The 17,209-nt window shown below is 42.3% G+C and overlaps 1 protein-coding gene across 3 annotated transcripts in view; it reads left to right on the top strand.

Annotated features, from left to right (window-relative positions):
- camsap1b (calmodulin regulated spectrin-associated protein 1b) overlaps positions 1–16,424 on the top strand; it is a 28,700-nt gene extending 12,276 nt beyond the window's left edge. Inside the window, exons 4-19 of one of the 3 annotated variants that reach the window (XM_038703626.1) lie at positions 137–298; positions 1,468–1,548; positions 1,835–1,867; positions 4,141–4,282; positions 4,550–4,689; positions 4,930–5,026; positions 5,659–5,815; positions 6,319–6,404; positions 6,510–6,594; positions 8,922–11,226; positions 11,634–11,770; positions 11,854–12,068; positions 12,782–12,884; positions 13,028–13,140; positions 13,398–13,516; positions 14,101–16,424. In XM_038703626.1, the coding sequence (XP_038559554.1) occupies positions 137–298; positions 1,468–1,548; positions 1,835–1,867; positions 4,141–4,282; positions 4,550–4,689; positions 4,930–5,026; positions 5,659–5,815; positions 6,319–6,404; positions 6,510–6,594; positions 8,922–11,226; positions 11,634–11,770; positions 11,854–12,068; positions 12,782–12,884; positions 13,028–13,140; positions 13,398–13,516; positions 14,101–14,397 (4,272 nt within the window). In that variant the 3' untranslated portion in view covers positions 14,398–16,424. The remainder of the gene's footprint in view (positions 1–136; positions 299–1,467; positions 1,549–1,834; positions 1,868–4,140; positions 4,283–4,549; positions 4,690–4,929; positions 5,027–5,658; positions 5,816–6,318; positions 6,405–6,509; positions 6,595–8,921; positions 11,227–11,633; positions 11,771–11,853; positions 12,069–12,781; positions 12,885–13,027; positions 13,141–13,397; positions 13,517–14,100) is intronic. The other 2 variants (XM_038703628.1, XM_038703627.1) reach the window with 2 other exon arrangements.
- Positions 16,425–17,209: the final 785 nt, after the last annotated feature.

The raw sequence follows: 17,209 nt of genomic DNA, 5'->3' as shown, positions 1-17,209 counted from the left end.
ATGTTGTTTGGATGAATGTGCATTAGATTGCAGTCTCAGCTCATTTGCCCCCAGCTTTGATCTTAATTGCTTTGGAAACTGGGAAAAAATCCAATGAAATTGAATTGTCCTCTGTTACTCTTTCTCTCTCACCCAGAGTGCTCACATACCCATGATCGATGCCCTGATGATGGCTTACACAGTGGAGATGATCAGCATCGAGAAAGTGGTGGCCTCTGTCAAGCGCTTCTCTACCTTCAGTGCCTCCAAGGAGCTTCCCTTTGACTTGGAGGACGCTATGGTCTTCTGGATCAACAAGGTTAGAACTCACAGACACAAACACACACATGGTAGCACTTGGGCTGGGCGGTATATCGGTAAAAGAGGTATACCGATATAATTTCAAAATAGATATGAAATTAGACAATAGTTGAAATTTTGAGTTTATTAATGTTTCTGTAAAGTCCTGCCAGCCTTTGCTCCTCTCTCTCCCTCACTGCGCAGCCCCTCCCCTCCCTCTGCGTCTGCACGCAGCCGTCTACTCTCAAAGTCTGTAACAAGACGGAGGGAGACGCAGTGCTGGTCGACACTGAGACCTGGCTTGTAAAAAGAAAAGCAAACGGTTCAGTCAGTGTTTCCCACACATACACTTTACTTTGGCGGTCCACCCAGGTTAGGCGACACATTGTAGCATTTATCAGCTACGTCGTCAACACGCCTCCTCAACATGCAGCTGTGAGTGTGAAGAGAACTGAAGGAGGCGAATTCAATAAGTGAGTGATACTTAAGATGGAGAATGAAGTATAATTAAAACGGTGAAATAAGAAACAAGCTAATTCACCAAATGACTTTTTGGCCATATCACCCAGCCCTAAGTAGCACAACTTTTTACAGCAACAATGTTCCATATCCGGTCCAAACTTTTTATCCCCTAAATGTCTTTTGGATTATGATCCAAGACTGCCACTCAGCACCATGTGGGAGGACTAATCTGTTTCACATTGATAGCATAGGTGCCTTGTTTTCTTGAGGCCTATATGTCTCTGGTACTCGGAGATGGTCCAACAGATAAGGAGTGTGGATCTGGTGTACACACAAGAGGCTCAGGCTCATGTGTTGCACTCATTTTACAATGGATTGAAGGCCTGAGGCTGCGAAAGCCATGACTCAGTGTATCCATTAATCATCATAATGTCCCACAGCATCACTGTCAGAAAGGAAAAGGAAAGTGTCAGTTTGTGATGGATTGTATTTATTCCCAAATTTGGAAATGTTTCCTGGTTAATCTCTGTATCCTCCGGGACAGATACACACACCAAAGAAGAAGAGGGAAAAAGAAAAAGAAGTCTGATTACTGACCTGTTGCATATGCGTATTTACAGTTACAAGGTTACTACAGATCGTGTAAACGCTTTCTTGAATTATCTGCATAATCTGGTTTCTTCAGTACATGTAAATATACTGAATATGTCGTTATTCCTCCTGCAGGTGAACATGAAGATGAGGGAGATTACAGAGAGGGAGCACAAAGTCAAGCACCACCCCCTGGAGTCCCCGAGCCACCAAAAGGTAAAACCATTCACAGTGTCTTCCAATTGCTTCTTTTACAGAAGAGAACAAGATCCAACCACCTAAAATGCCAGAATGGCCAACTAGTTTCTTCCGATAGCTCGATATTTCTGTAGTGTTCCTCCCTAATTACATATTGGAGTTTTTCTGACCCTGCTCTCTTTTTCTCTGTTTAAACCGGAAGCAGATCCAATCCTTTGTCTGTGACCTCTGACCTGTTAATCTTTCTGCTCCTGTTCCTCATCTGCCCCTCCCTCCCCCTCTCTTATCCCTGCAAACTGGATAGTCTCCCTCCAAATGGTATTGGAAGCTAGTCCCTGTAAGTTGGATGCCAGCCCCCCCTCCCCATAACCCCATTTTCTTCCTCCTCTCCCCCTTTGCACGCATAGTTCTGTGTTGATGTGCGCGCACACTTCACCATGGCTCATTCAGGCTCATTCTCTGCTGCTTGTAGCCGGTGTGTCAGCAAGGGGGAGAAAGCTTGACATTTTTTTGTGTCTCTTGTGCCAAATGTGCCACACAGGTGTAAAGTTTTTCTGACCTTTTTGAAGTGTTAAAGCTATTCTTTTAGCTATGCAATGTGTGCTATCTCATTTCAAGCTCACATAGGCCATGTGGATTTGCTGTGCGTGTGTGTAACAATAAGAGCAAATCCATGCCAGCACCTCTCCTTTGCTTTGCAGTTCCATCCTTGGCCACCTCCTCTCACTGATCTGCTTTGTCATTCCCCCTCCGGTCTCTCTCTTCTGCTCTCGCACACTGTTTTCTCTGTGCCCACGGTCTCCTCTGACAGTATCTCTGGTCTCTGTGTTACGTCAGCCTGATGTCATGCACGAGCTGGCCCACTGCATGCATGAGCCAGAGGACCTCTCCGACGTGGTACAGTGTTCCCTCTTAGTTAGGAGAAGACTCCCTTATGTAGAATTAATTTTGTAGTGGAAATTCTTCTGTTTGGTTAGTAGATCCACCTGTGACTGGTGACAAAAGCTACCTCAGTACAGTTGTAAAGTATAATTTGAAATAGCCTTCCGACACTGTAGATGCATCAGAGTGTTTAAGAATGTTAAGAAAATGTTGTAAGTTGTTTAGATAAATGTCTTTTTAGCTGCTTAGCTGTTTTGCGCTGTGTGTGATCTTTTTTGAAATCCGTCTCACCAGACCTGTGTTAGGGTTTCGCATGTTTGATCAGTTTGTGTTTAAAATAGTTAAGTTAGTTAATTAAAGGGTTTAATTATTACCGACAAATATATTGTTGTTGATTTGTGTTTGGACTCTTTAGCCCGACCAATACTGCATTTTTGGGCGTATATTAATATTTGAAAAAAATCACGATAGTTATGAGTTAAATATAGTAGAAATAGAAATATAGAGTAGAAATATAACAAACAGACAATCTAGGTAAGGATTCCTTAGATTTATCTTTTTTAGACAGACAGATACATAGTGACCGTGACATTTTACGGTTGAAAAATCAACTTGTCAGTCCTCCCTCTCTCTGTTTTTTCTAAATGACCTCAAACCTGGTTTGATGTTTCTGAATCTGTTTTTTTTGTTACTTATTAACTCGTTCTTCATTTCTAAATAACTAAAATTATTTTTCTGTTACTGGTACCAGAGAGAATGTCAGATAGTCATTACATCTGTCAATATCTGTAAGTCATGCAGAAGCATTTGGAGTTAGGAGCAGCAATACCAGTCAGTACAATTTGCTTTGGCATCCTCTGTGGTCTATATTTATGTTGCACCAAATCGTATGTAGGTCTGTATTTGATGTCCATTTTTAGTTTCTGTAATGGGTGTAAATGCCTATGTATGTTTAGCAGAGTCTGTTGCCTTTAATAAAAGTTAATTTGTGCTTGTTCAATTTGATCAACTAACTATGGAAACTGAATTAAATATAGAAAAAGCTCATCCTTACAGGTATGTAGAGTATATATGCAAAATTAATGCACCTGAGGGGTGAGTGAGTTTCTGTATTAAACACAAACTCATTTCCCAGAAGTGGGCCAGTGGTTGCCTTAGTTTCCGTCCTAGTCAGCTGGCTCTCGTTTCCTGGTTTACTTGGGCTCCACTGATAGCTGCCTTCCCATTAAGGCCTGAGGAAGGCTGATCATCCACTCTGTGTTGTTCATATCACTGCTGTAACACCTCCACCTCCATCTCCCTTAACCAGGTCTTCAGAGTTCTCCCTAAACTGCATGATCACGACGCCACACGGTTTTGTCGGTTAGCATAATTTTCTCTACACTAAACCTGCTGATGACCAGTTGAAGAGGAGAATTGGCTTATTTGGAAAAAAAACAAGTACCTTTTGTTTTGAAACTTCTGGGGAGAACTTTGATCTGATGCTTAAATTGATAGCCTAGACAAGAGCATTAACTGGGGCCGAAACATCCGTGAGCAATATGCCTTGACTAGTTCAGATGTGAATCTCACAACAAACAAGATTTCTTGTTGTGACACTAGTCAGTGCATTTTAGGATGTGTAGAGTTTTGTGTCAGTTGTTTGTAGTACCATGGTGATGTGTGTTGTTGCTGTGGCTTTTCTTCTGATAAAACCCTCATCTTCTCCCCTTGGTGGTTCGTTGGTAGGTACGGTATCGTCGGGAGCACTCTTCAGGCCGACAGTTGCCCTTCTTCCCACTGCTGGAAGACCTGATGAGGGATGTTTGTGACGGAGCTGCACTGCTCACCGTGGTCCACTGCTACTGCCCAGACCTCATGAAGCTGGAAGGTATGCTGTGCTTGCACACATGCACTTTCACACACTCACATGTCCACGTTTTATAGCTGCATCTCACTAATTATCAGTTTCCCTCAAAGAATTTTTTGTAAAGAGCATCAAGCTTTCTTTGCTAACACATTGAATTTAATATCCATGTGTGATACTATTTTTGGCACTTGCACATGACTTACTGTCCCAGTCCAGTCAGCGTGACATTTATAGCCATTAGGTCTTTGAGTCGTATCCTGAACTGACCTGCTCTGTCTATCTGATCAGATATTTGCCTGAAGGAAGTACCATCCATTGCTGATAGCCTGTACAACATTCAGCTACTCAGAGAGTTTGCCAACGAGTATCTGAATAAAAGTTTCTATCTGACGACGGAGGACATGCTCTACTCGCCTCTCGTGCTCAAGGTACCAAAACTGACATTTGCAATAAAGTTTACACTCAACTTTGTAGTCCAAGAAGCCTGCCATGCTATTAGGCAGCAACATACACTGCTGCTCTCACTATTTTATCTGCACACCCTACAGATTTAAAAATCCCACTTGTACTAGGTTAGGGTAGCGATTCTTGGCAATTTTATAGGCTTTATGATGATCAAGAGTCTCTGTTCAAGTCTTTTTAACATTTTTCTTGTGTTCTCTATGTAGCACAATGTGATGGTGTTTATTGCTGAACTCTTCTGGTGGTTCGAGACCGTCAAGCCAGAGTTTGTCCAGCCTAGAGATCTCCAGGAGTTCAAAGACGGTAAGCATTGATTACTACATGTGATTGCAGACACACCTGCACTTGATTAAGGACCAGAGTGTCCTGTTGCCTTTTTCTACCCACTTTGGTTTGCAGCTACGATAGTCTGAGTTTACGTTTAGATTGAACACTTTTCACATAAGCAGTGCAACAGATGACAAGTATAACTGCTTTTGTTTGTGTCGAAGTTGCACCTTACTGTACTTATGTCTTCTAATTAAGTATGCATTAAAAGTAGAATGAGTAGGATTTTCCTAAAAAACAAAACAAAACTATTGATAGACTTGTACAAAAATCTCATTCATCACTTGTGACCCACTAGAAGTGTGTGGCAGTCATTTATTGAGCTGGGGCCAACTTTTAATTGTGTGTGTTTATAAAAAGCAACTGACAAATGTTACTCATTCTGCCTTTTGAGAAACATATATTATATATTTCCATATTTTTGTCTTTTTTAATTAATTCATAAACAAGATTTTTGGTCAAAATGTCGTGTTTACATCAATGAAAGTTGCATTTAAAATGTTTTCTATGTATTATGTTTTGTTATGGTTGAGCTTTTCTAATGACTCAAGCAATCAGTCACTCCGTGTAGCCTGTTAACATCACCTCTTTCTTCCTCCTCTCCTCAGCTCGAGCCATAGCTCAGCCCAAGAGTGCCCGCCCGTCAGTGCCTATCTCTAACGCCACCAAGCGCAGCTTCCTGGCCAGCCCTGGTGTGGCCGATAACCAGAGCAGCCCAGAAGTCTGTAACAGGTACTTCCTGCACCCTGAAGACACAGATCCCCTGTAAGTCTCTCACTTTCCTTCTCATTCCACCTCATCATGATCCTGTCCCCTAACCAGTTACAGTAGCCCTACAAGGATGGGTAGATATGCAGTGGTGTATGAGCTTATTCTCCTTTTCCCTCCACCTCCTAATCCTTTGTCTCCTCCCTTACTAAATGTAATAATGATTTGCACAAAATTAAGCTGATTGTTGGATTGTCTTTTTCTGTGTGTGCACTGTTGGCGTGAATTTTAGATTAGCCATCTTAAACTGTCACTTGTTTTTTTTCATGCTACTTGCTTGTCTATTGTCTGGTAAAATATTTGCTTTTTCTCTGTTGAACGATAACTAAATGCATTTGGTTGGGAAGAAAATGGTTTGTGTTGTGTTTGGCCTAATGTGTGTACTTGGGTAATCCAGTGAAATCTTGTTCTCCAAACTGCTCTACTTATAGTTTTTGAATGACAGTTATGATTTTACATATTTGCAAAAAATAAAAATAAAAAATGTTTTTGTCCTTTAGTAAAGGGGGTCCAACCTTCAGTCCTTCGCACCCACTCCTGCCCCTCCGACAGAGGCAACAAAAGCAGCAAGGAGAAGATGGTGCAAGTAAGAAAAACAGTCTTTATAACCTAGAATCCCAACAAAAGAGACAAGGTTGTGTTCAGCAGCTGTTTTTATATACCCATTCATTGCTTGTGTGTGTCTGGTTAGGTCTCAGAAACCGCTCCAACTCCCTGACTCAGATGGATGGACAACCCCGAGGCTCTGTTGTTGCATGGCCCGACAAGAGGCAGAGGTAACTAAAGACAGTAAAAATACACTTTGCAAATTAGCTCTAATCTAAAACAAATGCTATACTGCTGTGAAGGATCAGAGGACTTTTTAAATCTGCTGATAAAGCTGATAATTACATATTGGACAATGGATGTGGGGTCACGTCAAAATTTTTATATCCGAGTGTCTGAGGGGTCTTAAAGTATTAAAAGGTAATAAATCCATTTTGCCAAAAATTAAGGTAATTAAAAAGCCGTAAATTAAATTTTGTAGATTTTTTTTTTTTCAATGTGAAAATCCTGTTTGTCCACAGAGTTTGTATGCTAAAAGTGCAGGTGAATGTAGGCTATTTATTATATTTCATAGCCAAAGGTACCAGATAGGCGGGGCGTAGCGATTGTGGGATTCTGCTGTGTAGGCTCATGGCTCTACCATGCGAGTATTTGACTAAAAATTGGTACGTGCGAACCGAAACAATTATTTACAAGCACAGACTTCGAGTAAAGACTACATGCTACCATAGTCTTCCACCACCCCACAACCCCAACTGCTAATTGTTCAAAACATAGTCGGACTGGCGATCTGGATTTCAACCATTAGGCTGGTAGCGCTGTGGCTGCTTGAGCAGCCCGTTATACAAAAACAATAAAGATGTGTCGTCGGCAGCTGAAGATAGAAAACATTATGATAAGCAGCCTTTGGGTTTGGATAGCTCTGTGAAAAGCTGATCAGGGCCCAGCTCTGTGACTCTGAGCGTCTTCTCTCAAAAGGCCTTATTTTTATTGACTTAACTGAATTTTCTGTCTTTGTTGCCTACATAACCAATTTTATCCATCACTCAATTTATTCTCTTGAGCTTTTTTCCCTTCTGGCCTATTTGAATTCTGTTGTATTGACACAGTGGTCCATAAAGGTTAACACAAACTAAGACTGTTTAGTGGTGCTGTAACAAAATTGAACAAACTATAACACAAAATCACACTGTGTTTCACATGATTGATATTAATGTTGCGCACACAAAGGTCATAGCCTTCATAAGCCAATGGATACACGCGGGAAAGCCGACCAGATGTTCACATAGAACATCTTTACAGTAGGCTTATATCGGCTGTTAAAGGCAAGTGAAGAAGCTGGTGAATGCCTCAGTGTTTAGGTGACAGTACAATCTTTTTAAAAACTCTTTGGAGGTGGTGATGGTGCAATGGATAAGACACACGCCTTTGGTGTGAGAGACCCGGGTTCAATTTTCTCTGTGACCCATCCAACAATGTGTCCCTGAGCAAGACACTTAACCCATTGTTGCTCCATAGGTGTGTGACCTCTCACATGTATAGCAATTGTGAGTTGCTTTGGATAAAAGTGTCTAAATGAATAAATGTACGATGTATGTACAATGCAACTTTTAAAGGTTTGTGGCTGACTTTACTGGTTACAGCTTAAAGTGGTGCAGCAGTCTTGAAAAGGTCTAAAAAGGTATTGAATTTTACTTCAGGATTCCTGTGTATATACCCTGTTATATGGGGAAAGATTCTGGCTATGCATAAATGTTTGGAGAGCTGGAACAATTAAATTATGTGTAGATCAAAAGCAAATTGATTGGTAACTATTTTGACAATTGATTAATCGTTAAACATTTCCAGCGAAAATGCTCAACATTTGATATTCAATCAATATATACGATATGTTCAAATGTGGGAATTTGCTGCTTTTCTTGATCTTACATTATAGAAAATTAAATAATTTGGTCCAACAAAAAACAAGAAATTTAATGTCACCATTATGACCTCTGAAATGCCTGTCACAAAGTTTTACTGTTTTCTGATGTCTTTGCAGATTAAGCAGATTAATCAATAATGACAATTGTTATTTCAGCCCTAAAATACGTAAAATACTAATAATACATTTACTTTTATGAGAAGTCGTCTGCACAGTGAATTTTGCAAGCTTTCAAAAGTTTCACAGAACAGGCTATACATACAAAACAATGTTGTAATTACAATGTAAGTGGAGCTATTTTTAGTTTGTATATGTTGCTTGTTAATACTTCCTGTTCAACCTTCTTTTTCTTTCGTATGCTGGTTTTGTCCTGCACATGTGTCCAACTGGGTCTGGATGTGCACACTATCCACCTTGATGCTTTGTTTTTATGATGCATATTCTGACCAGATAGCATATGCAGGAAATGTGTTTTACTTCTGCCATGAGCTAGTAACCCTGTCAGAGTGGTAATTTGGCTTAATAATACAATTAGAAGTCGAATGAAAAGTATGTTGGTGGAAGTATACAAATTCCATATATTCTAAGCTGTGTATCATACTGACTGTATTTTCCCATGCTCTACTTCTGCAGACCACTGTCCACACTGGGTCCCTACATGTTTCATTCAGCCACGGACAGTGATGCAGATGTTGCTTCTGGCGACAGTGTGAGTCTGGCTCGTTCCATAAGCAAGGACAGCCTGGCGTCAAACGTTGTCAACGTGACACCCAAACACCAGACTTCTGTCCTCCAGCCTTCACAGGCTGCGATGCGCAGAGTCAACGGCCATGGTCTCCTGGGCAATGTCAACATTAAGGATGAGGAAGAAACTATGGTGGCAGTTGCCAGGACTGATGGTCCCGTCATCCCCAAACGGGTTGACGGGACGCAAGCAGCTGCCACGGTGGGACCCAAACCTTCCACTGAGTCCAAACCTGCACCAGATAGCTTTTACCTAGAACCACTGATGCCTGCCGTGCTCAAAACGGCTAAAGAGAAGTCTGTATGCCTAAACAAGGAGGAGGAGAGCGGTGAGGGGCCGCACTCTTTAGGAAGGGGCTCTCTACGCCGAGGAGATGGATCTACATCGGCCGTTCGTAGAAAAGCTCCCTGCAGCCTGAACCAAACATTTTCTTCACCGTGTGAGGAGGCACACTTGTCCGAGGAGCCTTCAGAAGGTCAGGCAGGTTTCAGGCCCATTGTTACCAGCAGTGTGGACCCCTCATCCAGAGAGCCTGCCGGGGGTTTCTACCTGCATACAGATTCTGGGGAACCAAAGTCTGGCCAGGCCCTGGACACTGAGCTGGAAGACATGGATGAGGAAGAGATAGAGGATCTGGATGAAGCTGTTACCATTAAAAACCCCAGCTGGCCCAGGAACACCTTTAACGATGAAGAAGAAGAATCAGCCAAACTCCAAGAGGACATGAATGTGAAAGAGCACGAGGACAAAGACATAAACGGTGGCAGTGGCCACTCCAGCCCCTGTCTCAGCGCTCACTCCCAGGCCAGCAGCATGGCCAGTGGCAGTGTGCGCATGACCTCCTTTGCTGAGCGCAAAGCCCAGCAACAGCGCTTCGGCAGCAACCACGACCTACGCTCCAGTGCCTCCAGCTCCCAAAGGACCACTCCAGATGGATCGGAGAGCAGTGGGCCCCTGCCTTCCTCCTGGAGGCTTAAAAGAGACCAGAGCCCCTCTTCACCATTGGGAGGATGCTCTCGTACAGGGGATGGTAGTGGTGGTGGTGCTAATGTACTGGCTTCTGAACTTGTCCAGCTCCGTATGCAGTTGGAGGAGAAGCGACGTGCCATTGAGCACCAGAAGAAGAAGATGGAAGTGCTGTCTGCGAGGCAGAGGCAGAAGCTGGGAAAGGCAGCCTTTCTCCACATCGTAAAGAAAGGTGGAGGCAAGAGTGACACATTACCAAACCCACTTAAAGCTGACATCTGTAAAGATGAGCTCAGTGGGGAGAAAGAACCATCAAGTAAAGATGATATGTGTGTTGAAGCCTTGAGGGGGGGCAAAGATGGGCAGGGAACTGCCCCACCAGGTGCCTTAGAAGCAGAGAAGAAAGGGACCAGTGGAAGCTTCTATTTGGAAGAAGAGTTGGACCTGAATGAGTGCAGCCGCTCCATCGAGCTGTTGAACGACGCCATCGGCAGCATCCAGCAACAGATGATGCAGCTGTCACTGCAGCAGGAGATGTTGATGAAACAGAATGTACAGTCCCCCTCTAGTGCTCCACCTCCTCCTCTCACCAGCGACAAAAACGGTGACTCTAAGTCGGGGGCAAGTTTCCACTTTGTGGAGCACCACTCCGGCACTAGCACTGCCCCCACCAGGAAACCCCCCAAGCTGAGCTCCGGTCGGGGCTCCAAGTCAAAACCATCAGAGCTAAAGATAGCCAAGGAACAGAGCCGGCAGGCATCAAGGACCATCACCCCCACCCAGAGTGGGTCAGAGACATTGTCACACCCAAGGCAGTTAGCTGGGGGCAGGTCCCCCAGGGCCGACTTCCCCGACAGCCCCAAAAACCCCACAGCAGGAGAGACAATCGACAGGCCGGGCTCTGGCCACATTCGGAGCGCCAACTTCCGCCTTCACGACGAGGCAAACATGCGTCTGCCGACTAGAGTGGACCTGACGTCACTGGTTGCCCCAGAAGTGTCCTTTGACGAGTGCCTGTCCAGCACCATGAGAGAGTCTGAGCTTAATTCTTCAGACGGTTCAGGGAAAGAAAATATCCCATCAGAGGAGATGCAGCGCAACAAAACCCATCTAATTGAGGTTGATCTGTCAGTGCTGAAAGCTCCTGAGGAAGAGGACACTGCTGTGGACAGAACGACAGAAGGAGATGATGGGGAGCAGAAGTCAGTCATGGGCTTCTTCTTCAAGGTAATGCCTTTTGGATATATTGATTTTAGGTTTTTATAAATTGCAGTGGTCCATTGTCTAGTAATTACCTGATGATATGCTAGTTAGCAGGGGGGGCTCTAATAATTATTTTTTCGATATTGAGGCATGTTTAACATGATGATTTTGTTTGATTAATCTAGGTAATAATTTAGTACATGAAGATCTGAGATAGTGGCACTTCCCATTTCAATTCACCTGGGCCTATGTAATAAAAAGGACATTTTTGTCTTTCAGGCAAAAATAAAAATTATTGAAGCCCTTTTGAAAACTTGTCACTCATTGTTTTGTGATGATCGACCTATTTATTTCAGCACTATATTAAAGATTGATTACATACTTTATTGTACAAATGATGTTCCATTATTCTTTTTTTCCCCATGATCTAGGATGAGCAGAAGGCAGAGGACGAGCTTGCTAAGAAGAGAGCAGCGTTCTTGCTGAAGCAGCAGAAGAAAGCTGAGGAGGCTCGACTCCGTAAACAACAACTAGAGGCAGAATCTGAGCTCAAACGAGACGAAGCCAGGTAACTTATTTGACCAACATTAGCATCAGATTCAGATGTTATTCTTCAAAATGATAAAATTTCAGGTGTTTGGTTTGTTTTAGGCGGAAGGCTGAGGAGGACCGCTTGCGTAAAGAGGAGGAGAAAACACGGCGGGAGCTGATAAAGCAGGAATATCTGCGCAGGAAGCAGCAGGAGATGTTAGAGGAGCAAGGCCTAGTCAAGCCCAAAACCCCCAAACCGAAACAGAAACATAGACCCAAGACTGTCTTCAGAGAGGAATCCTCCAGTGATAATTTCTCCAAGGGCTCTTCCACACGTAAGATTGTTACATCATTAGTTTGACATTTGTTATGTCTCAGGCTGGTGCGCTTCACTTGTTTTTTCCAACTGAGCTGTGGGGCACATTGCCTGACTGCCAGTTGTTTTCTATTTTAGTGCAATAATTACATGTCCTAAAGTTATTAATACTATGTGTACTACTTAATACTAATAATACTGACTGGGATTCATTGCTGACACCAATGTCTTTGTCACTCAAACTGATTATTAACGGAGGATGAACATTTGAGTTTTACTGAAGGTTGTTGTGGATGTTAGTCGGGGGTTTCCCCACAGTGTTTTATAGTGAAGGTGGGTGACCAATAACATCAGAAGGATTCATACAAGAAAATTAAGAATTATATGAAATAAAACTAACTTGTGGAGAAAGAAGACTATTTCACGAAGGATATGGCATATATTTAAGTGTAACTTTCTTTCAGGCTCAGGATTCATTCAAATGACACGCCATCTCAACTGAACAATGTACCTGTTCTTCATTATTGCTGTCATCATTTTAGATTATTAAAATAATTAACATTTAAGCTTTCCATAACTTTTAAGTTGCATTATTTACCAAACTATGGTGAATTTGACATGCAATACATTCTATTATATTACTGTGTTTTATAGGCATCTAAAATTGAAGTTTTGATCTTCACGACCTGTGAATAAAGTCTTAAAAATAATGGCCCTCCCTGTTTCACATAGCTGACAACCTGAGCAATGCCCAGTCAGGCTCCAGTCTGTCCCTGGCCTCTGCTGCGACTAATGAGGCCGACAGCGTCAACTCTGGAGGGGCTGGCTCCCAGCGGTAAGTTGCTCTCAAGTGTTATTTTTCTTTTTTACTTATGAGCCTATGCTTAAGAATATTATGTGTATTGTTTGTTTAAGATTTGCGGTATTTGTAGCAATCCTTTTTGTTCAACACGTATCTCCTTTTATTATGTCTTTCAGCTGTGACTCTGTGGAGTCTTTTCCAGGCAGTCGTAACACCAGTCGAACTGCAGAAAGAGACTGGGACAATGGCTCCACAGCATCTTCTATCACTTCTATGGCTGAATATACCGGTAAGTGCACAGGTTCAATTTTTTTTCAGATATCCACTGATCAGTGACAGAAAGACAAATATGTCAGGCCTGCTGTCAGCATGACACAATAAACACAATAAACGGCCATGGATAGTATTTACCTGCCGAAGTGACTGCCGCAAGACATAGATATGTTAGCTGCAGTTAATTTATAATCATCTGACAGACGGATCATTTTCTCTCTTGTTATGGGTTGTATAATTCTTATGTGGTCTAACTGGCTTTTCTCCTTTTAGGTCCCAAACTATTCAAGGAGCCAAGCGCCAAGTCAAATAAGCCAATCATCCACAACGCAATCTCCCACTGCTGCCTGGCTGGCAAAGTCAACGAGCCTCAGAAGAACCAGATCCTAGAGGTTGGTTCTCTGCCAGAAATGCACCTCTTTAATATCCGCTGTATGCTATTTAGTGAGCAGTTTGATTTACACGTCTGTGTAAAGTCACTGTTGTCAGACTGAGATATTCTGTCTGTGGATTTTTATGAAATTTGCTTCTGCTAGTATCATTTCACGTCACCTCAGTTAAAAAGCAGCAACACTCAGACACTGAGCTGGTCAGTAGGTCTGACTGTCTCACCATCTTATAACATGAAATTCTGGGAAACCGCTATCTTGGCCACATGGCAGATTCCTTTCTCTGGTCCGATATTATTTGTTTTATTTTTATTTATTTAGTTTTTTTTACAGAGGTGGAAGAATTATTTCCTTCAGAACAGCAAAACCTGTAACATACTATTTGTAGCGCACAAACAAATATTGACTTATATTGAAAACTAGACAAAAAACACAATTCGCAACACAAGAACAGGTACTCAATCTTCTTTTTTATCTATTCAATATAAAAATGTAAAGTCTCTTTCAGGCCAAAAGGGTTATATTAGGTTATATTAATGCCATATTACAAGTTTTCTCATTTTTTTTTAAAACTCCTTCCCAACTAGGAGTTGGACAAGTGTGAATCCAACCATCTGATGATCTTGTTTCGTGACGGGGGCTGCCAGTTCCGGGCGCTCTACTCGTACTTCCCCGACACCGAAGAGATACAAAAGCTGACGGGCACAGGACCCAAGAGCATCAGCAAGAAGATGATTGACAAGCTGTACAAGTACAGCTCAGACCGAAAGCAGTTCACCGTCATCCCTGCCAAGACTGTGTCAGTCAGTGTGGACGCCCTGACTATCCACAACCACCTGTGGCAGGCCAAAAGAGGTGCTGTGCCAAAGAAAAGCGGGAAATAGCAGGCCGGATTTTAAACCCTCTTTTATCCAAATCATCTTATCCCCATCTTGCTTGTTTCCTGAATAGACTGCATCGACACAGCCAAGCTCACCGCCATGCTCCGTGTGGAAACCTGCTCGGGAGAGGCTGCATTTATAGATATGTGGTCACCTGCAGGTGGACCAAGGCAGAAACAGGGGAAGGGGTGTGTGTGTGTGTGTGTGTGCGCACGTCACAGGTGGTCTGAGGGACTTGCAACAAAAAGATGAATGCCGGCTAAATTTGTGTCTTCTTCCTATGATCTCAGTGCAATCTGTTCAGGTTTCATTTGGTTCGGCTCCATTTTTCTATGACAACCACGACTCGAGCATGTGGCATTTTGTTTCTCTGTCTCTCTCATATGTGGTTTATGTCCATTTTTTACATGAAGTATTTATTTGTTCAGCACTGTCATGGTGGAGAGCTCAGCTGCAGCACTAAAGTCCTTCCTTCTCTCCAGAAACGCCTTTCCTTTGGATGAATTCGGACTAAAGGAGAGGACATTGAGGGAATTTCTGTCGCTCTTTTCAGATAATCCGGTGCAAGGGACCTTTGTACAACTCTTTTAGGGACTGTCGGACTGCTCTGCTGTCCCAACAAAACCAACAATCTCTTCCTGCGTGGACTGTCAAATCTGTTGAATCAGGTTGGCATTGCCGAGTTTGCCTCACAAGGGATCTCCAAAAACCTGCTGCTCTGAACTGTCTTCTTTTTGTCACGGGGGAGCTCCTCAAGTCTCCTTCAGACATCCGTTGGCCTTTTCACGCATCGTGGTACTATTGTCTATTTATCCAACCGCTTTTTAAACGCTGATCGTGTAGCACTGGATATGTGTATATCAAAAAATAAATAAAAAGTTGACTGTCATTTTAAATACTTTTATTTGTCGAAACATCCTCTTTCTTGAGGGTGTCAGAAGAATGATGGGTTTTGGTACAGAAATGATGCTTTTTTTGTTTTAGCGATTTTTTTTTTTTTTTTTTTCTTTAAATTACTAAAGCAATGTGTTTTAGAGTTTGAGCTGATGTTATGTGTTTTCATCATAACAAGAATTCTCTGATGTTTAGAGCTTAGTTGTGTTTTCTCTCTCCACTGGGCACTCTTGAATTGTCCTGTATAAAGGTGCACTCATGGACACTTGTCGACGGCTTCTTTCATGCAATGTTACTCCCTCTCCTCCCCACCCTGAGTGTTTTTTGTCGACCTGTCCCGTCTTTAACCACGAGCGGCGTGAACACTCTTGTTGTGAAGAGTGTTTCCGTGCTGCTCTGTAACCGGTTTTGAATGACAGTATTTGATATATTCACAAAGGGGTTTCTCTGTGTGTGTGTGTGTGTGTGTGTGTGTGGGTGTGGGTGTGTGTGTGTGTGTGTGGGTGGGGGACTGTGGTTCAGTTATGTACCAACATTAAAGAACATTCCTCCAAGGTGTTGACAAACACTGCCACGTCATCTCTCTCTTCTCTCTGTTGCTCTCTGTTTTCAAAAATCCTCAAAAGTGCTTTTTTAGAAACCGTTTGTTGGCCTCGAGAACAACCAGAAGTGTTGCACGAGCACTTTACTTTCTGTTTGTTGGGGAATTTTACCATTTTGTTTATTTTTTCTGACAGGGCATAACAACTAAGAACAAATTAGTAACACTGCTGTTGTTCGAGAAAATTGTGTACACTAAACTAAACACTAAGATTTAATACTGACATGTAAAGATGATGGGCCTCCTCTGACATGATACTACTGCTGTCTCCAAAAACAACAAAATACTTGATTTCTCATTTGCTGCATTTTGATTTGTTTGGGGGGGAGGTGGCAGATCTTTAATTGTAAGTGAGTGTTTTTATGTTAACTAAAAGATTGTATTGACATTTGGTCACAATTTTTGTTACACTAGTGTACTTTTCATTCTTGTTGATTTTTATCTTTGATCCCATGCCATCTATTTATTTTAGAAATGGAAGCACTGAAACGGAATAAAATTTTCAAGTGAATAAAAATCACATTTTTCATTTTTATTCTTTTTTTCATGGCTTTTATTTGTCCATTTGTGAGACTCACTGTTTATTTTCCTTTGCTTGTTTTAGACACCACGCTGATTTTAATTCTTACACAACAGCTCACCAGTGTCACAAAAGTACTTTATTTTGGTATTTTCACACTTGCATAGCTGCATTATTTTGCCACTGGACTGTTTTACTTATAAAATTAATGTCCCAGGTGTCGTATGAATCTCCCAAAGCAAAATTGTGTCGCACTCTGTTTCTAATCTAAGTAGTCAAAACATCTTCAGGCGTCCCCGTTGCTAACTGCCTCACACTTTACCACCCAACTGGAACAGCGCTTGAATGCCTTAATGCCAGCACTCATAACCATGGCAAACTCTGATCTGCTATGGCAACCATGTTTCTTTTTCACACCTGCTCGTTCAGGTGATCACAAGACCTTCAAACTTGGTAAACTGCAGGTTGAGTCCCAAGTTGTAGACCTGCATCCAGCGTCAATCAGATTGGTCACCATGAAGTGTAAGTGCAGTTATTCCATGCTCAAGCAGTTTGTAGGGAATGATGAAATTTTGGATTCAAAGCTAATCTGATTCTCCTGTATCTCCACAGCTGTTGCTGGTATTGCTTTCTTGCTGGTGAACTTGCGTTTTAGCCACTGTTGTTACGGAGAGGGGACGATTTTAATCTGCCTGAATATACCATCAGGTGAGGACTGAAAATGTTTAATCATTCACTATAAGAAGACATATATTAGCATTTAATGAAATGTCAGAAAATGATGTCTCTGAATAAGTGCC

This window comes from Micropterus salmoides, unplaced genomic scaffold, assembly GCF_014851395.1.
Source record: "Micropterus salmoides isolate LMB-PRFRI ecotype aquatic unplaced genomic scaffold, ASM1485139v1 Ms_hic_scaffold_7, whole genome shotgun sequence".
NCBI lineage: Eukaryota > Metazoa > Chordata > Actinopteri > Centrarchiformes > Centrarchidae > Micropterus > Micropterus salmoides.
The sequence above is the reverse complement of the archived record's forward strand: the minus strand, read 5'-3'. Positions and strand labels throughout refer to the sequence as shown.